Source organism: Diorhabda carinulata, chromosome 7 (genome assembly GCF_026250575.1).
Source record: "Diorhabda carinulata isolate Delta chromosome 7, icDioCari1.1, whole genome shotgun sequence".
NCBI classification, from domain to species: domain Eukaryota; kingdom Metazoa; phylum Arthropoda; class Insecta; order Coleoptera; family Chrysomelidae; genus Diorhabda; species Diorhabda carinulata.
The window spans coordinates 8257013-8278990 of NC_079466.1; the positions used below are offsets into that span (position 1 = coordinate 8257013).

The 21978-nt window shown below is 32.9% G+C and overlaps 1 protein-coding gene across 2 annotated transcripts in view; it reads left to right on the top strand.

Moving 5' to 3' along the window:
* Positions 1-21978, top strand: part of LOC130896397 (uncharacterized) — a 162593-nt gene that overhangs the window by 129271 nt on the left and 11344 nt on the right. For both annotated transcript variants that reach the window (XM_057804448.1, XM_057804449.1), the window contains exons 7-8: positions 12158-12283; positions 18249-18356. In XM_057804448.1, coding sequence (XP_057660431.1) covers positions 12158-12283; positions 18249-18356 — 234 coding nt within the window. The remainder of the gene's footprint in view (positions 1-12157; positions 12284-18248; positions 18357-21978) is intronic.

The following is a 21978-nucleotide window of genomic DNA, read 5'->3' on the forward strand; positions in this document are numbered from 1 at the left end:
TAAGTATGATATCCTGTGAGATTTCTGTTTTCGTTCTTAGTAGAAATCTTTTTGTTACTATTTGGTAGCCTTTTCCCCAAACATCGTTTTGAACTTCCTCTATAACAGTTTTCCAGGAGTGTTTCTTCGCGTCTTTTATCATTTTTTTCAAGTAATTTCTTTTTTCTTTATATTCGGCTCTTGCTTTCTCTCTTTCTTCGACTGTGCTTCCGGATATTCTGTTTGCACGTGTCATGTATCTCTTTTTACAAAGGCATTCTTTTCTGGCCTCACTGATCTGTGATGACCACCAGTATACTGGTTTTCTCTTTCCACTATAGTTGTATGTGGGCTGAAATGTGCGTTGACAAGCCTTTTTAATAGCCGCCATGAGACCTTGAGGGTTTAGGGTGTCTGTTTCTTCTCGTATTTTTTGTTTTATCTCAGATATGAAGTATTGGATTTTCTTTTCTTCTATTTTCCATTCTTTAATAATTTTTTCAGGAGCTACTTTTTGTGTTTCTAAAGACGGTATCTCAAAAAAGATGTAATTGTGATCAGACAATGTTTCTTGGTCCAGTACTTGCCAACTCCCAAACATTTTGTTTATATCATTTGAGACAAAGGTGACATCTATATGTGATGAACTGTTTCCTCGGGAAAAAGTAGGTGTATTTCCATGATTTAGTGAAACCAAATCTAGGCCTGCGGCCCATTCAGACAACATATCACCCCTTTTGTCATTTTCAATCGACCCCCATATTGCCGCCTTCGCGTTAAAATCTCCAGCTATTAAGCATTTCTTATTGCGCGTTCCAATGGCGTCTTTGAGTTGGTTCAGAATTATTCCGAATACTTCTAATGTAAGGTTAGGTGATATGTAACAACTAAAAACGACTAATTCTGTGTATTCAATCCACACGAAGCCCTTGCCTCGTCCGCTATTTAGGACACGAATATCGTTATTGGTAATGCCTATAGCTGCATCAAAATTTTCATCAACGTACCATTTTGAGTCTTTTATGAGTATTTTATTCGGTTCGCTCACTATTGAAATGTCTATATTGTTCACTATTATTGTTTGCTTTAGCAGATCGTGTGCAGGTCGCCTGCGACCTAGATTTATTTGTACAAATTTAACCATTTCTTAGCCTGTTCCCACTATATCGCCTTTTGTGATATCTCTTCGGTATCTTGGGCAACGCATGGTGTGTGGTCTGTGACCAGATTCACAACACATTAAACAGTAAGATTTCTCAGTGCATTTATTCTTTTGGTGTCCCTCCTTTCCGCAGTTTTTGCAGCATTTGGATCGATCAGGTCCGCTACATTGCCACGTCGTGTGTCCAATATCCCAGCATTTGTAACATGTTAGCACATTAACTCTCTGCCTAACGGTACAGCTTACAAAACCTATTCTTATATTTCCCTTATCCGAAAGTTTTTTACCAGTTTTTTTGTCAACTAGAACGGTTGCGATCTGAGTCTCTCGGAAACCAGGACGAAGATTACTGACTGAAACATAATCTGTTTCGCTTCCGGCCATAAGTGACTTCACTGCTGTTTCAATCTCTTCTTTACTTGTGACCGCGTCGATATTTCTGACGTGTAAGACCGCTCGTGGTTCCTGTCCCCCAAGTTTTCTTATCTTCCCTTCTCCGTTTATATCTTTTAATGCGTTAGCTATGTCGTCTGCTCCTCCGCTATTTCGCTCCATTGTAAGTAGCAAATCTCCGGCCTTTGTCATTCGGGCTGCCTTTACTTTATTGTTCAAGTTTCTATTATGTACTTCTTCTTTAACTGCTTTCAAAAGCTCCGCATAAGAACGATTTCCTCTCTTGATATATAAAGCTTCGTCCCTTGACTCTCTTCGTTTATTTTGTTTTTTTAGTGTCATACCGTCTGAGACAAAAATTTCTACATTTAGTTCAAACTGCATCAGAGCAATTTCTACTGCTTTACGTATTTCAGATAAATTCAGTTCCTTCTGAAATATTACCGTAAGTTTCTTTATATCTTTTTTCTGCGCAAGTTCGGCTATTTTTGCCGTTAAGCAATATATTTCAAAAAGCACTTCCATTGTTTCTTTGGATTCGTCTATTCCGGCTACAAATATACTCTTCGCAATTTCTTGTAGTTCATTGGTTTCATCAAAGTGTACCTTGCTAGTAGACTCAATATAAGCTACTTGTTGTGGTTCTGGTTTGTTCATTAAACCCAGTCTTTTAATTTCAGGCACGGCTTCTGCAACTTTACGAATGGTCATTGATTTTCCTGCCGTTTTTGGGTCTAGATACACTACAAGGTTATTTGAAACCGCTATCTTCTCTAGGTTATCTTGGATAACGTTTGTATGGACAAAACACTTTTCGTCCCAGGGTACCTCAACAATGCTTTGCAAAGAGTCTTTATTTATGCCAGGAGTAGATATCTCTTGTATCTCTTGTAGCGTCATTTGTTCAGCTGGTTCTATTTTAGCCTCTTCGTTGGCGTTTTCTTTTGTCTGCTTTTTATACAAGAGGCTTCTTAGGGCTTCCTGAATTTCATATCCTCCGATTTGCTCCGTTAGGCGTAGTATTTTCGCAGATATTTCCCTGATTTCCTTCTTAGTATTAGAACTTTCATGGACAGTGCGATTTAGAGCTTTTGCTTCCTCTGTTAAGTTATACGCTATGTTCAAGATTTGTGCTCCGACGTCTTGAGTAGTTTTCTTTGCTTGTTTGGTTTTAGACAAAAGGCTCAGAGTGCTCTCTTCCCTTTTTCTCTTATATTTTTGTTCTATAATCAGCGATCGATCTCCCAGTAATCCCGGTGGGCTGAGATCAGGTAAGGATAGAGTTCTCACCTTCGATGGGGGTGTCCTGTCGATCATAGAACTTTTCTCGAATGGGTTTTTCTCAGCTCTTCCAGTATCAGTATCCAGCAGCCCAGCCTGGTCGCCCTCTTGAGTTGCATAGCGGTAGTTGGCTGACGGTCGGTAAGAGCCCGCTCTCTCACTCTCTACACCGACCGGTACTAGGGTGTCCCTCCCTTGCACCGTAAACTTTGTTTCATTGGGTTGACTCATATATCATATTTTCTTTTTCTTCTTTCTTCTTTTTTTGGGAAGGATAGAAAGAGGAAGCCCCTAGCCCTCGTAAACCTAATAGCATCGGGGAGGATGAGAAAAGGGAAATTTGAAGGTTTTTGGGAAGGATCACAACTTGGGAGTGAGATGTGAGCCTAGCGTACCTCGGGCTTGCCCCGCCCGTATTCGCAGTGCGACCCCCTGAGGTATATATATATATATATATATATATATATATATATATATATATGTTTTCTGGATTATTATATTTTGTTAGGTTTATAAATTGATGAGGCTACATCGTATCTTTACAAACATTTGTAGTTTTAGTAGAATTTACAAAATAGAGGTCTAAATTTTATTTTAATTATTTAGTTCTTTATTATTATTTATAGCATTTTCATTCTTATGCGAACTATGCAAAAACTGCATTGAAAGAAAATAATTATCCGAAAAAATGATAAACAACATATTCAAGGAAAGTATAAATAATTAAGAATCAAAACAGAAACGAAATATTAAAACATAAAACATTTTTCCTTACCATATATACAAGGACTTTCCCAACAACTTTCGACAGAATTATCCAAATAATTCACTAAACTAAAATTCAAAAGACCAAAAAACAAAAGAAGTAATATTATATATCAAGTATCTTGTACTAATTGTGACGCTGTCTACATAAGCAACCATAAAATATAAAAAACATAAACTCAATTATAAAGATTCAAAAATTCTTTAAACGGAATCGGAATACACGAAAAATAGAATTTGTAGAAATGGTTCACAAAAACGAAAAAGCTATAAATGATAAAAAAGACCTAAATAATTTAAGTAAAATTTATAATTTTAATTTGTAAATTCTAATAAAACCATAAAACTACAAATAATTTAATTAGTATAAGTACTGCTACATTTTTGAGATGAAGGGACTAAGGACCAAGGACTAATTAATTTTTCTAATAAGAAATTAAAGAAATTTATATATATATATATATATATATATAATCGAAATCGATCTTTATTTTCATGAAATAGACCGACTGTTATTGCTGTATGCTATGAATTTTTTTGGACCCTGAGTTTCGGGACTTTCAAAATTTCAACTCCGGAGTGAATTAAGCAATTGTAGTTTTCAATCAATAGTTCCCTAATAAAATCATTTCACGTAGAGGTAACATCAACTGGCCTCTACCTTAGATCGCTTGATCATTGTATGGGGTATTCACCAAGTTTTAAAAATTTAACGACAAGTAGGATATGTTTGGATTACATTACTTAATAATATTTATTTTATCTTTGCTAAATATTTCAAAAATATTTTTTCTCTTTATTCTTATCTTAAGTAACGAATCCAAAGCTGACAAACTAGATCTAGAACAATATATAGAAAAATCGGCTGTGCCAAAATCATCTTTAATATTAGATGATACCTGAACTGTAAAGAGATTATGAGATATAAAATATAAAAAAAAATTCTGTACGGATTTTGAGACAAATAGAATACACGGGCACAACGAAACCCTGTTTCCTTTGATCACAATTGACGAGATAAATCATGACTCTGAATCTTATTTAAAATTTGGAGTTTCATGCTTTATCCTAATAATTAAACAATCAGCTAATTAATCACGTTTTAGTCCAAGGCTTGTAGAATAATTTCGTTTGAGAGTTAGAACTTTGAATAGGAGTTAATATTCATCTTTATAATTAGGAATTATTGAAAGCTGCTGACTTGAACAATGTTCGAAAATGAAGTAGCTCTACTTTTAGATAAAATTAGGGCCTTTTGTTATATAGAGAAGGATTTCTTATAAACATTGTTCTATGAACGTGTCTAATAACAAAAATATTCTAACATATGCTTCGAAGTTCGAAATAAAATTGTTCAATCATTACTTTAAAAAAACGTAGAACCACGGGAATTGATTGTAAATTGAACGTATTTGCCGTCAATAAATTATTATTTCTCAACCATTAACTGTAACTAGTGCTCATTTTTTTTGACCTATTTATATTTTGTAACAGAATAATTTTATTCACGCCGCCACTGTTAAAAAGTAGACTATTATAACATGTATTAATGGTTGCATACAAATAGCTCTCTCATATAATCTATAATACCGATGTTTTATTAGTATTTATAAAAATCATCAAAATTAGATAAGATTTGTCAAAACGTCAAATTCAGATCTATCCACAGTAAATAGTTTTTCTATGCCGCATGGTCAGATCTTTGGAGCTTAGTATAGTATAGAGACGCTTTCTATTTAAGTTAGGTCGAAAATAAGTATTTGGTGCAAACTAAATATGTCTTCAGAAATGCGTTTTCAGGGAAATTGAAAATAAGTGTTTCAATATATAATATTGAAGGCGTGCGCTGCAATTCTTGAGATATTGCATTAATGGAATATTCGAAACTAACAAACGACAAATCAAATGTTACAATGTCACTCCTCACTACTCAAATATAATATCTCTAATTAGGAGATAATGTCCTTTATTATGCGAAAGACTTATGCACTACTCAGCTCCTATCCTGGATACAAAGTATCAAAAGGATTATGCGCGGTTCACATAATAAATTTGGCACTGTGTGACAAGTATTCAATATTACAGCCTTCTGGATGTCGGCGAAGGTGTTTTTTGGCAATCCCAGTTAGGCACGACGTTGGTTGGTGACTTAATAAATGGTGCCACATTTTTGCTGTACCGCATCTATTTAATCTCAATTACGAGATCCGATTATTTGGAGTTTCTCCTGGTGTTTGTTGAGAACGTTAAGAGTATTTAGTATAACTCCATCGACAAGAAGGACTAAATTGACTCTTCTATCATGAGGTATGAGGTCAGTTATTTGTCAGCTATCTATCGGTGATAATAGAGCTATCGTAGTAGAGTCTAAAATTGTCATTTACGAGCACCTTCTACGGCTGCTACTTGTAATACCGTGTATAAATATTGAAAAGACTCAAATTGTTGTCCAGTTTCTGAAGGATGTTGTTGCACACTTGATTATGCCGATGTAGATAGCCATTATTAGCCAACATACTACAAGCAGATATTATATGTTGAATGGTCTTTTTTGACACTTCCTTCATTTGTCAAATTGAGTGTTTTTTTTCTTAGTAATATTGTTCTTGTAGTTATTCGTGTTAATAACTTAATACTGGTTAGCTATCATGAAACCTTCGGTCTCTGGAAACAGATTTCCAATAATAAACCTTCTTTGACAACATGCGGCTGGTTGAGGTCGTGATAATGTCTACCGTGTAGTACCTTTCGGGATCATTGCTACAGCTTCTCGGTGTCTAATACTATCTTCAAGTCAGATTCTGGCTATGGGAGTTGAGAGGTGAGCAATCCTTATCCGCGCTAGATATAGTCATATGTAGGGCGGAAACTTCCGATTTCCTGTGAAAGAATTCACGTAGTTTCATCTCCTGTCGAGAGTGTAGGTTAACAAGGTCGATCACGCCTCTTGCCTGAAGTTTTCGAATATGACTGACAGACGTATGGAGTTTTGTGAGAAAATGATAAAACTACATGAGAAAAATGTAAAATAATAAGTATTCTTTTCGGACAAAATTACTCTGTATAAGGAATTATGTTTCTAAAAACTGAATACCATAAACGCGGACAATTGTGGTAATATTGTAACATTCCAATGGGTCTTTTACGCTTTTCCTAATTCTTTAACCCATTATTGTGAATCAAATTCTTTTTTCGTTTTTTTGACTCGAATTTTTAAAACTGAATTTGAAAAAAAACATAAAACTAACCATACAATATAAACTATTATATTAACAATATATAAGTTCTATATTATATTCTACAGAATGGCATGTAATGTATTATTTATTTAAATTATTTCTAGAAAGTATTTATACAGTCGTTTACCGTTTACCATGATTATCAATTATATACTACCTTCTCGCTGCTAAACAAGCACTTATTTATACCAAAAAGGAATTGCTCGAATGATTCTAGAAAGTAAACAAACAAATGAATGAAAAGGCCTTCCTATAAATTGGTTCCAGAAAGTAATGTAAACAAATCGCCGCTTTGCTAAAAACATGTACCGGACACTTTTTCTATTGCTTAGAGGCCATTTCTTCGTTTTTTTTTGTCTGTTTACATTATGTTGTGTGAATTTCTGAGGTCTTTTTGTTTGTCCATGGCAAACTAGAGATTACCAGGTTATCGAAGATTATGGAATAGATGATAGTGTTAGTTAATAATTTGATGTCATTTGATGTCATACTTAACGCACCGGCATAGTGGAAAGTTAACCAAACGGTATATTTAAATCAACTAGTTAATAAGTGTTGGTGAATAGTTTAGTCTCAAGTGTTAGTTATAGTTTAGAAAGAGAAGATAAAAGTGACACGACGTTGATCCTGGAACATTTCTTTCCAAAGATTAGGTTTTCACTGCAGTCATCTCGATTTTTGTTATGAAGAAAGACATTTCTGATATAAAAAGATCAGAACACTACAAGAAGACCAGATCGTCAACTTCATAAAAGGGATATTTGACAAGAAGCCGAAAAATATCAGATGAAGAAATTGTAGCGAACTACGGCATAAACGAAGGGACAACGCCGACCCGGGATATTGTTCTACCTGCACGTAGCGATACCATGATAGTAGCATGGCTTCAAGGAATCATGAAATATTGTATACCAATTATGACAGAGTCATGAAACCACGACCGAGAGGTCTATATTCTTTTATAATTTTCTCTATAAAAATATTATATATTATTATTATTATGAAAACTCATACTTTATTTGGGAATCAGAATAACCGAAAGAGAACAGTTTATTTTTAGGTTATATTTCAGAAATATCAAGTTAGTTTTTGAATATGTTGAAGCTTCTTTTTATCCCCATCTGTTCCACCTTCTCGTTCACTACTACTTTATCTCATATTTTCTTTAAATTTTCTGTACATCCTTTATCTGTACCTATAATACTGCTTATGAAATATATTGGTGGCCTATTAATGTTTCAAGACATACTGTGAAATATTTTCTTATTCCGATGCGAAGGTCTAAATGCGATAGCTTAATCCAATTTATCAGGATTTCGAATTGCGTAGTAGTAGATATTTGTGTAACCGTAATGCAATTACAATCCACCATTTCTTCAATGTAATATTATGCTCTATTATTAACTTTCCAGAAAAAAAACCTTGGCCTAAATAGGAGAAAGCGTGATCAGCCTTTATAACCAATATTTTTATCTTTCTTTTTTTGTATCACGATAAAGTAATTGGCTATGAAAATTGATTAATCCATTGAGAAAATTTAATGGAAATTTCAATCATACAAAATTTATCTAGTCTGTCAGAAGTGATCTTTCATTCATTATTACTCAGAAATTTCCAGTATTAGAACAGTACATTATAATTAGCATTATTAATTCTCTTGAATATTGAAATTTCATTTTATTCACGTGAGGTGACTTATAAATTACTAAACAAGGTATTTTCTGCTCCTAATTTTATACGCTCATATTTTTAACCTAGTCATAAAGGTCCAAGTATTAATTAATACACTAACATTTCAGTAAAAAGGTATCTAACTTCGTAGGAATCCACCTACGAAGATAATAAGTGTTGCTTTTTCAACTTAAGCCAATATACCAAATGCTTAGCATGTTGAATAAAGATATCTCATTCGAAGTGGTAATTAATGATCGCAAATCATGTGTCAACAAAAATCTTACGCAAGCGCGAAATGTATCTTTCTGGTGAACAGACGATTCGAAGATAGCCCAAGGAGCTGGACTGGGCATTTCTGGACCAAAATGTAAGCTCACCACACCTCTAGAAACATCATTCACCATTTTCAGGTGCTCAGAGTGTTTGCATAGAAACCTATCGAAAAAGCACATATACCTTCTCTCAGATAGCCAAGCGGCCTTGGGATTCCTGAAAGCTATTAAGTACATTTCCAAATGAGTCTGGGAGTGTAAACAAACTCTAAAAGCACTAGCTAACAAAAACAAAGTAACCCTAATGTGGCTTCCAGGCCATCAGGGCATATTAGGAAATGAGAATGCAGACAGTCCTGTCAAAAAAGGGGCAACGACTCCACACCTTGGCCCCTACTGTCGCTTTTAAGAGATGACACTTCAATAACGAACTGAACGAAAGGCTGATTGATCAAATGAAGTTTTACTGCAAAATCACTCCAGACCTAAGACAATCCGAAAGATTCATAACTGTCTGAAGTCTGAAAAACTTCTCGTGATGATCAGAAACAACACAAAACTGGTGGTCGGTCCTCTGACAGGTCACTTCCCCGTCAAAACCACCTTAAGACGATGGGCATGGCAGAAGACGTCAACTTCAGATTCTGCGAGCAAGCAATAGAGCATCTACTCTGCGAATGTCCTGTCCACTTCGGGCAAAAAAGGCGTAAAACCGAATTTGTACTTTAATTGTGAATTCTTCTGTATACTAAGGTAACTGTGCCTAGCTCCAACCATGGCCAGAATACAACACATTAACTAAAAAATAACAATACACCATATTTTTTGTAGAAATTTCTGCATCCCAGTTATCAGTCATGTAATTCCTGCTCCTGTTAAAAAATTCAATGAATTTCACCTTAAAATTATTTATATAGGAGTTGGTTGGTTGGTGAGATGATTGGGTGGATGAGAACAAGTCAGTAAATCCTTGATGTGAACTTGATATACTATGCTCTGAGTAGTTAAAGCCAATAGTAAAAGGTCCTAGAAAAATTGGTCTAGCTACAGTGTTAACTTCAAACGAAGAAAAAAAGTAGTCATGATTAATGAAGTAGTTAAATATAGATTCCCACCCAAAAAAAACGATCTTCTGAATAGTGTTTAACAAATTGTAATTAACAAGAATGAAAAACGCCATTCCAGGAAGGACGACCTGGAGATAAATGGTATAGTTCCTTTTTAAAGAGACATCCAGAGTTGTCTGTCAGAAAAGCTGAGGGTTTATCAACATCAATAAGTATAATAACAGAAGAATTCTAACGAAAATGGTTTCGGGAACTTGAAAAGTATTTAAAAGAACAGAATATTTTTGATATTTTGAAGCACCCTGTAAGAATATTCAATGATGATGAGACAAGTTTCTCTGTGTTCTAAAACAGGAAAGGTTCTTGCACCCAAATGTTGATGGTATTTCAAAAATTTTCTGTCATGATATATTTTTTGAGATATGACGTTGTCAGGTAATATTTTGAATTTCTCACCCTATATTTATAATTTTGATGAGCATATATATTTCTAAATTTATTGATACCAGGTTGAGTAGCTCTCTGACTTCCTGATGACGGTTGAAAAACATCAAATTCAATTGCAAAGTACTAATATTAATATCCTAAATGATTACTGCAATATGCCGGAAAATTTTTATCCCTTTTGAGGTTTGTTTCAAATTTGACATTGTAAAAACGTACATGAATAACACAATTAGGTTTTAAAATCCAATTTGTTTCAGTTGTTTTATCACATTATGAATCATGTCTAAACTAAGGAAACATAAAAGAAATACTTTATCAATAATTGTTGGTATTGGAGATAAAAAGAGATCGTTACAGCAAACCGCCAATTTGTTTAATGATACATATCCTGACTGATTATCTCTTATTTTCAAGTCTACTGTGTGGCAAAGTTTAAGGAAACTTAATGAAACTGATAGTGTAAAAAATATTCCCGGTTGTAGACGAAAAAGAGCAACCACAAAGGAAGATATTGAACCTAATGTGGATTCTAAGTGGAGAGAGAAAACTAAATATCCAAATATGCCATAAATAATGTTCTTAGTGAAAGATCTTTAAGAAAAATACTTAAATACTTAAATAAGTGCAGTTACACCAATCATTAAATGAAGCAACATATTTATAAAGTGACATAATTGCCAATGTTGGTCGGATAATTATCTGCATTGGATGAAAAATCATGTATAACATACATAAAAACTGAACGTTTGGTGTGAAATAACTAGAGAAATAATAAATAAACCCTTTTTTATGATAGATACATTTAATGATTATAGATATTTACGATAGTGCTCTAGCGCATTATAAGGCTAGGATTAGATGATGGCTGAACTCTGTATTTTCGCAGAGATAGGTAGGTCTTAGAAGTTATATTGAGTGGTCGGCAAGGTAACTAAATTATCTGTATTCTATAGGTTATAAGGATCTACCTCAAATCTAGAAGATCGGATCAGAGGTGCGGTGTAAAAGATAACGTCAGAAATGATTCAAAATTCATTGTGGTCATTTATTGGCATTCATTGGCATCAAGCAGTTGAAAGTTTCTACTTTTAGTCTGAATTTTTTGATTGTATTAATATGTATGCATCCATTGTAATAATTGTGGTTTCGTTCCTGACGTGTCGCTGTTATATGAAATCCACGTTTTAACTCCTGTCACTATTGATTTCAATAAGAGATCTTTTATTCTGGCCATATTCTTACAGTAAATATCCGCTTCCATATTTTAAAATCTCTATTAGAATGTTGTTCCCCGGTTCTCTTATTATTCTTCATGCGTCATCATCATTATTCAGTGATTCTCAAAAATACTATACAAATTTATTTATATTTCCTTCTTTGCTTTTTAGAGAATAAGCTGGTTTTCTAAATATATATTATTATATCCCTTTCTTTTTTCTCCAGAAATAATTGATTATTAATTGCAAATACATATAAAAGTATTAATAATTCCTTTGATAATCTTTTAATGTTATTTGTTTGAAGTAAATGATTTTTTTTTCAAAATTTAGCCGTGACACTCTTTTCAAATGCCTTAACTAATGACGAGGTTTTTTATTTTGATTATTTCCACAATAACTGCAAAAGGTGCGTTATACTAATAATTGTAGACGCGCTTTTCAGCTATTGGTATAACGCTTACGTACCTCTGCGAGCATTTATCAGTCTATAACTCGAACACGTCACACTGTTGGATATAAAGAAAATAACGTCAATAGTTTATTAATTCTATAGATTTATTCTCAAGCTAACAGTAAACGCGTTCGAGTGCAATTCTTGAAATAATAATAACTTACTCAATTCACAACTATTGTCTTCTAATAAAAAGACTTTTTCAAGGTCGAGAAAGGTGATACAAATGCGGGAATTCGATATTCTCCACTGGATGTTGCAAAATATATATTTTGGACAGGAGATGAAAAGGGAGTGACTTCATCTATCGAAGAGTTTTTACGAGAAGATATAGTAAGTAAATGAATTTTACCCGCTGTAATTATTTCTAGAATCCAATATTAGTTTTTTATATTATCGTTTATTTCAAACAATGAGAATATTATAATTAAATCTCGAATTCCCTGAAATTTCTTCATATATATATATATATATATATATATATATATATATATATATATATATATATATATATAAATATTTTACCAGATGAATGAACGTGACTTATTCATATTCATATTCGGCTGCGCTTTCTAGGATAGCAGTAATACGGAAAAATTGTTTTTAAGTCATTAAAGTAAATATTTTTAAAATATTTAAGTGAGATTTTTCACTAACGGCAAATGATTGTGGATAATTGGTGTTTTAGTTACATCTTGAGATTATTGGTAATTACGCAGTGTTGTTATTTGTTTTGAACATAACCTATAAGCTGTAAAATCAATTGATTAGAAAAATGTATTCTCTTGTACCTTGAATCAATATCACCTCATGTATCTTGGAACACGTTCCAAGTTACAGGAGGTTAAGTTTTTTGTTTTTTTCTTTGCGAAGATCGTCATGTCACGAGGCAAGACTTGTAAGAAGAGAGATCCAGTAAATCCTTGTGCCTCAAAAGAAGCCTTAGAGGCTGTATGTAACGAACATCCAGCAACAAAAATGAGCTTTAGAGAGGCTTCCAAAGTGTTTAAAGCTATCCTCCCGAGGAAAATTGCTTAGTAGAATATATTAAAAATTACTTCAATGCAATAAAGCTTAAATAAAAAATGCGTAAAACAATTAACTTATAAATTTGCTGTGCTAAATAAAAAGAAATATCCAGTTACATGAGATGCAGAAAAAATTGCTGGTGAGGAATGGATGCGCGGCATCAAAACACTTTACCGATTCGAAAACGCGAGGCAACAAGTCTGAGCAGAACTTTTCATAGAGTTAATGTACAAAAATTTTTGACAACATAAAAGATGTTCACATCCGATTTGGAAAAATTCCTTCGAACCAGATTTGGAATTTAGATGAGACGGATGTAAGCAATGTTCAATCTCAGTCAAAAATAGTTGCATCAAAAAGAATTAAACAACTAGGAAATGCAGCATCAGCCGAGAGGGGAGCCCTTGTGACTATGATAGCAGCAGTTAATGCTACTGGAAACTATATTCCGCCAATGCTTATATTCCCCAGTGATTTTTTTAAGACAAGGTCAAATGAACAGCTGTTCTTAAAATTCGTTGACCATTTTATTAAGTTTGTCAAATGGTCAAAGGATAAACGCGTTATAATGTTCTTGGACAATCACGATTCAGATTTGTCCACTGAAGCAGTCGAAAAAGCTTCGGATGCTGAAATCATCATGATAACTTTTCCACCTGACACATCAAACAGGCTCCAGTTACTTGGCTTAACTATATATAATATTTTACAGTCAAGGTATAGAGTCTTGGATGTTCAGTAATGGAGGAAAAACGTTTGTCATTTACTCATAAGCAGAGGTTCTAGAAACTCGAGCTTTCACGCCCAGCAATATTTTTAGTGGTTTTGGAAATTCCGGAATATATCCACTGGACAGCGATATATTTTCAGATCAAGTTCCTAACGGATCGCTATTTGGAAAATAACGTACCTCAGCCCAACCTTCCTACTACTGATAAACAGACCCAGTCTTTAACTTCAAATAAAGAAGAAACAACAGATGAACCAAGAGCAGAGCGGTTAGGTGTGGAAACCTCAACATTAATACCTTTAAATCTAAATGCAGAAACCCTCGAAAAAGCATTTATTCCGTCAGAAGAAGTACAGCCGTGTCCAAAAGCACTAGCCATGAAAACACAAAGAAAAGGAGAGAGACTGGAAAAACACTGATAGCAACTGACACCCTAGAGAAGGATGGAATCAGATGAAACAAGAAAAAAAAATAAAATTGGTAACAAAAGACCTAAATTTGGGAAAAAATTCAACTCCAAAAGTTTAGTCGTTCAAAAAAATAATGAAGAGTGCAATTTTTGCAGAAATTCAATGAATGCTGATAAAAGTGGTGAAAAATGGAGCCGGTACATTAAGTGTGGTCTTTGGGCTCATAATTTATACGTAGATATTGATGATAAAATGTGGAACACCTATGAGTGTGAATTTTGTTTAAAAAAAAGTAAGAAATTTTATTATTTAAATGCAGAATCTTTATAAAAGAAAAAACTTTGTGTTGTTTTTGAGTTTTTACAATTTGTTCTTAAATTCTTAATAAACTTGTCTTTTAAATCAGTTATTTTGGTATTGTTTCAAGTTTTAAAAGGGTTGTTCCAAGGTACTTAACCACATGTACCTTGTAACTCAATGTAAGCAATACAAAGTTTGTGTTACCCACTCTTAATGCATAACTTTTTTTAAAATTTAATTTCCGATTTTGATACATGAATGGACACAAATTAAAATCACCTATTGAAATTCTTGCAATAATTATTTAAATTTTTTCTGTATGAAAATTTCAAAAAAATATTTCAAGGTCCAACAGTTTTCCCCACATTTCAGCATCAGGAAGTTTATGAAACATTTATTTATTAACAGAGTCTGTTATAGATAATGTATGAAGACGTCTCTTATACCATATGCCAATTCCTTCGTACATAATTCATTATTTATTAATGTGGCTATAAAATATTCCTAGATGAAAAAGGGAATATCCTTCAATCTCAGAGAATGTCAACAACTTTTTGCCTTTGACCTTATTTCTTTACTCACAAATATGAGAAAACGAGTTTTGTAAACATTTACCAAGGTTACTTTTATTAGAAAAAAAAGGAGTAGTAATGTGATAGTTATTCATATTATTGCGTGCTAAAAAACATTAACAAGCTACAGAGCTTTGTTGTCATTACAAAAGGATTTGATATTTGGGTTTGAAGAATAACTCTTTCGGAAAATGTGATGCCCTTTTCCTAACGTTCTGTGAAGTATTAACATCTTAATATTGGGGAATAATGGCTAGAATATGATTATGATTATTCTTTTATTATAAAAGTTTATCATTATGTCGAAACTTAGTCTTACCAATCATGTCGTGGCTGCCCTTTGTATATATTGGCTTTATTTGTCATTTAATTTTAATGTTGGGATTCATTTTATTTTCTTATAATTCTACTTCTAGATTCGCTGCAGTATATCATTGATATCCCAACTATTTTTAAGTACATTTGTTTTTTATTTCATGTAAAACATATTCTCCCAAAAAATGTGGCTCTTATGGTGCTACAGCTTCTCCAATTTTCTATTTTAGCTCCTTCTAAATTTCTCTTGATACTTTTAGGCCTTTTTTGGTTCTAGTCCTGGCCTCCCGATTTTTTCATTCTCATATCTTTGTGTATAGAAGAGTTATCTTCAATAACTTTCATATAAATTTTCCTTAATACTTTTTGGTGTATATCTATTTTGCAGTAGGTGTTCTCATTTTAACAACTAGTTGAGTGTTCTAGTAGTCGTGTTACTTCATTCATATTCATATTACTGAGTTCTTGCACATTTTTCACTATGGACAATAATAGACAACACATATCTTTGTTCGAGTCTATTTTTTTTATGAATACTGTATATGTAATATCGAGTGTTTCACCTTTATATCTGTTGTTTCTATCTTTTAGTATCGCCATCGTAGTCTTCTCCATGTTTTTCTAATATCGTCGCTTCTTATTTTCCTGAAAGCCCTTTTCAAATCTATGAACCAGATGAGTACCTCTTTTCCCTCAGCCTCAAATTTTTCACTTATTTGCATCAGTATAAATATTACTAATTGAAGATTAGGTATTTCACTGAATCGTTCGAAATAACTGATTTATAATTATTGCGATCCAACAGTTTTAAGACTGATGTAGATGTTAAAATATACAGGGTAATTGATTAGTGTGGTAAAGTGCCTCCTTTATCCTTCGAGATATCAATTTGAAAGTTTGAGGGATTATATCTATCATTAGTCTTCACATTTTAAAATTATTCACAATATTATAGAGGGTTCCAGAATGCTTTGCCATATTAAAGTTACTTTTTGATAAAAAGCACCCTATACTATATGGCATATTTGGAATTAGCTTGACTTCCTCATCACAATAATATACGGTTGTGATGTGTTCTATGGGATATTTAAAAAAATCTGATACAGGGAGAATCAAAATACCAATATATTTTCTCGGTTTTTCAATTGAATAACCCTGTATTTTATGTGAGTATCAAAAAGTACGTTATTTTGATGTTTCTCTGCAAAATAATGATTATGTACATATCTCTAATCATTTAACAAATAATTGTGAGTTGGCTATGATTTATTTGTCAAAAACTGACATTTCATCATTTCTTTATGGTACTATAGAGGTTGAATTATAAACAGTAGAAAACTATCCTATTCACTACACAAGTTTTTGAAATGATCACAAAAGACATCTATGTATGCTTGAAAGAGATAATTAAAAAAGTTACATTATCAAGCAATTCTATAGAAACATTCGAAATTCAGTCCGTATTCTCTCCATAATCTCTCTACCTACTCTCTACCTTGAATACATTCAAATTTGGTGACCTTGGTGGCCACTGTAGTGGCCCATTTCTTCCGATCAATCTTCCAGGAAATAGTTCATTCAGTTCACCATTATCCAATTGATAAACGTGAGTAGGCGCACCAATATGCAAAAGCTACATCCATTAACGTGAACGAAGTAAGACTTTTCCTAATAAAAGAGGTAATTGCTTTATTAGAAAATCTAAATACATTATACACATACCTACACATTCAAGTTTGACTGTGTTTCCCAATGTGATATGGAGTAATTGATGAATACTAATGAAAGTTTTTCTATTGTAGGTTGTCGCGCTAAGAAAAACGTTCATGCTACACTCTTGCTGATAATTAGTCGTTTTTATTGCATTCTCCAAATATTCAAATCATATCAATCATTTCATCTCTAGTAAAATTCATTTTTCACTTGTTCAAATTTTTTAAAACACCAAAAAATGTAGTAAACCACTATATCAAAAAACAATAATGTACCTTTTGTCATATCATGTCATTGTCCAATATCAGTTTTTGACAAATAAATCATAGCAAGTCACAATTAATTATTAAATGAATATGGATATAGATAGGTATATACATAATCATTTTTTGCTCAGAAAAATCAAAATATGTCAAGAAATAATAATTTTTGGTAAAGAGATTGCTGGATGAAACAAGAAGTATATTGGTAGTACTTTTCGATACTCACATAAAATACAAGGTTATTCAATTAAAAAAACAAGCAAATAATGTATTAGTATTTTGATTCACCCTGTATCATATTCAATGAATATTAAGGAGATAAATAATTTTCCACAATTTTTAGTAGGTTCGTTTGATTTGGCCGTAACAGATTTTCGATTTTGAGCTTCTCTTATATTGTATAGGATATGGAACTAGTTATTACTATTTTTATGGAAAATTCATTATAACTTTTTAAAGACCTCATAGAAGAAACCACAAGCCTATATTACTGTAATGGAGAAATCGAGCTAAATTCCAATTTGCAATAAAATATAGGGTGTTTCATTTAAGAAAATGTAACTTTGATATGGCACAGCATTTTTAAACACGTAAGATTGTAAAAATTTCAAAATGTGAAGATTAATATTGGCTATCATCCCTCAGACTTTCAAATTCATAACTCAAAGTACCGTGTCAGTCTTACAATTTGCATCATACCAATAATAGACTTCTTTTACTGAAAAAGAGAGGACAGAAAATCTAATGATGGACTTCGAAGTATTTATCTAAAAAAAAAACATTTTAGAAGACCTCCAATTGCTAGAAGCTCGGTAAGTGAAATTGTTGCAAAATATAATAAAACGGGAAGCTCCAAAATCTTGAACATCTGGAATAAGCGACGATTCAAAATTAGATATTTCACCTTTTTCGCGAACAAAAAAATATGATCAGTGTGTAGTAATATTCCCTTTACATATGTTTCAGATGACAGGAGAGGAAGCTTTAACATTTTTACAAGAAGTTAAATACAATTTAGATAAATTGAAAAATCGATACATTCAAATGGGATTAAGTTCTCTACAAAATTCAAAGGTAAAATTTCAGGTATCTTATAGACCAGCTCATTAATTCTTGACAAAAATTTTGCATTTCAAAAATACTATCAAAAGCAATGTAAAGTAAAGTAAAGATTTGTGATTTATTTGGAAGAAATAGGTATATATAGGTATAATTATAAATATATATATATATATATATATATATATATATATATATATATAAGCGGTTTCTTATTGGCGGACTTTAATATGAATTCAGCTAGATTTTTTGCCAAAAAAGATTGGAAAGGGTTTACCTGAGGCAGTAAAAACACACACTCACACACATTAAGACGTCCAGACCAAGAATGTATAACTAACAGGCTAACTCTTAACAAAAAGGTAAGAATCTCTCATATAACTCAGGGGAGAGGGAGGAGTCTACTCGCGAAACTGCGACACAGGACGGGACTTCACGCACATGTGTGTGTGTCCTAGTTTACAGTTCCCACCACTAGAAATTTCGACGTCATGGCCGCACAATCAGAATAGAATGTAGAGAGATATGCCGATGATGTTTCTCTCTCTATCAGCTGTTGGGGTCTATTGAACAAACTACCATACCTCGCAGTATCTTTCTTTAATATATGGTTAATGTATCTGCCAAATAGATCATTTGCGACTCCCAACACACTTTTGCGAAGTCCAACGTCGTTTCATATAAAAAATGAAAATTGGGTATCAACTTATATAGGAAAGTCAAATGGGTAGGCTGCAGACTCCTTCTGCAACGGACTATGTGTGAAAGTTATCATGTACGACGTCCGTAGGATAACAAAAAATATCTTTCTTTGAATATCTAAACAACTTCACAAATATTCGACTAAATTTTTACAAACAACAGCAAGAATTCTTAGAGTTTGAAATCAGATAAGAAATAATATTTGTATTTAACTATTTATTTATTATTCTGTATTATAGAATGTCACAGGGAATGAAATCTTTTCATTAAAGAATTTTACGGTACTGTCTTCGTCCTGTACCTGTAAACATAATATTTAAGTCCAGGCGTGTTTTCTTAAGATTACATTAGAAATATTACGAAATTCGTACAGAGGAATATTAATTAGCAGTTAGATTATAAGGTTGAATCTTCCATTTACAAAGGAATGCCGATTATAAACAAAACAGCCTTCAACTATTGCCTCCTCCACCAGGAATTTTGCTATCAAATGAAGAATTAGTGAAAAGAGTAGATGATGATGGACCACCACATTCTGCTCTACACTCTATGTTTCTTACACTATGCTGTTGGATACTCAACACACTACTAATACTACACTATACTAACAATACACCAACACTCATTACTAAAGTTTACCTTCAGTCTCTATTAAGGATAACGTCGTTATCGAAACGCGCGTCAGACAGTGTAATTGTGTTCCAACAGTTCCAACTTAGTATGCTGTAAGAAGAATGGAATTTGGGTATTTTGATTTTTCTCCTATTCAAAATTCAACATATTTATTTGAACTGAGTAATTTTGAGAATTACATAAAAATTTTGATAAGATTAGATCCGACCTGCGACCGTCAATTGTTTCGGCCACCCACGTGCGTGCACGCGCTTCACACCTTCTAGGATCTGCACTACTGACAGCGTTGGATCCATACACACTATTATTTAAAACACCGTATCCATCTGAAATTTGTTAACCGTCGACTTTTTTGTAATTTGAGCTAAGTGTTATTCTGAGTAAATTTGTACACAATCTTCAGCAACCGACGCCGACGTTTTAACGATTGGAAATTGGTTCCTAATTTTAATACAAATCCGCTTCAGTTCGTAGGCACACAGACGTTGTATTCCGACCCAACGTACGCCACGACAATCAATCGCTATCTGCATAGATTTCCGAAAAATCAAGTTTGAGACTGTTTCAAGATGTACAATGTTTTATTCAGTTCATAAAATTATCATCTTTCAATGTAGTCTCCATGGAGGTGAACACATGCATTACTAAAGTGTCTCGAAAGAAAGATTGTTCAACATCTACAAACTACTGATTTACCATATACATGACTCTATTCTCCGAAGAAAATCATTTACCACGCAAGTGTTCTTCAAGTTCTGTAAACAGCCGATAATTTCAGTAATTTGTATGGGAAATTTTATACCAAGGCTCCAGTAAAAACTGTATTGAAGAAAACTGACAAACTTACTTTCTATTTGACATTCACACACTAACTTTTTTTTAACAAGAGAAAACAAACTTCATTACACAAGTGCTCTCTAAGACTTAGCCCGCCAAATACAAAATGAACTCTCAATTTCGAGTTGTTGTTACAATAAAGAAATAAATATAGTATGAAATAGATCAACATTGTATTAAAACCAATATACGGGGTGGCCCATTAGTGTGTGGAAGTGTAATAACTTAATTAAGATAAAATACAAAAAAAATTTTAAATAAAAGTTGCTATATTTGCACAGATACACATTTCTAAAATATTTTGAGGTATAAAGGGTGTTCAGCGTAAACGTGACAACATGAAGTAAAGTTTTTTTAAATAGGATACCTTGTATATTTGTTTACCATGGAATTTAGCGTAAAATTCTGCATCTAGCCTTGTCTTTCCTTTTCCATAAATAATGACGTTGCCAAGTTGAAGCGAAAAATATGAAGATTTGACGAAAATTGGTGCACTATAAATGCTGCCTAGTAAACATTATTAGTGAGTAAGTAAGCAACTAAACATGTTTGGTAAGTACGAGGGTAAAGGATGACTGAAATGTCTGAACAGAGTAGAAGTTTCGTTTGGGGTTCAGGGTGTTATTTAAATGGAACATCCAGTATATTATTTTACCATCTTTTAAAACTATTTTATCCCTTCAAATATTCACCTTTTTAACAAGTAAACACTGAATGTGACGTTTATAATACTCCTAGTTTTTGAGACAAATTCAAACCAGTAATTTTATACCTTTAAAAACTGTAATAAAATAAATAGGGTATTTAAAAAATGAAAAAATTGAATAAAAATAACTAACAACAAATAAGACAGAACTAAAAACTTTAGATAACTATTTTATTACATGTTCAAAATGACCACCGTTTACTTCCATACAATAATGTATACGATCTTCAAAAGCTCTACTAGCACGATGTAACATATTGACATCAGCAGTTGGGAAAACCTCCTTAATTCTATTCTTCATATCTTCCTTAGCAGTCGCGGGTGTTTTGTACACTTGATCATTGACGTAATCCCACCAAAAAAAATCCATTTTTGTAAGATCCGGTGAACGAGGTGACCATTTATGGGGTCCTCCTCTACCTATTAATCATCCGGGAAATTCATTATTTGAATGTGATCAGTTGGGTATGGTGAACTGGTGCACCTTCATTTCGGGGTAATTCGATTGTAAGAAATTTGAATAAACTTGCCCATTAACAGTTCCTATGACTGGGCCTATGACATGATTCCCATTTATTCTACCCCATACATCTAATAACCACCTTGTTTGACTGATAGTCCGTATACAATGCGATTGATCTGTTGCATAATAATGGAAAATGTGTCTTTTAACAAAGCCATTTTTATGAAATGTTGCTTAATTGACAAATAATACAAAATTGAAAAAATCTCTGTTTTGCTAAATTTGTTCTTGAGCCC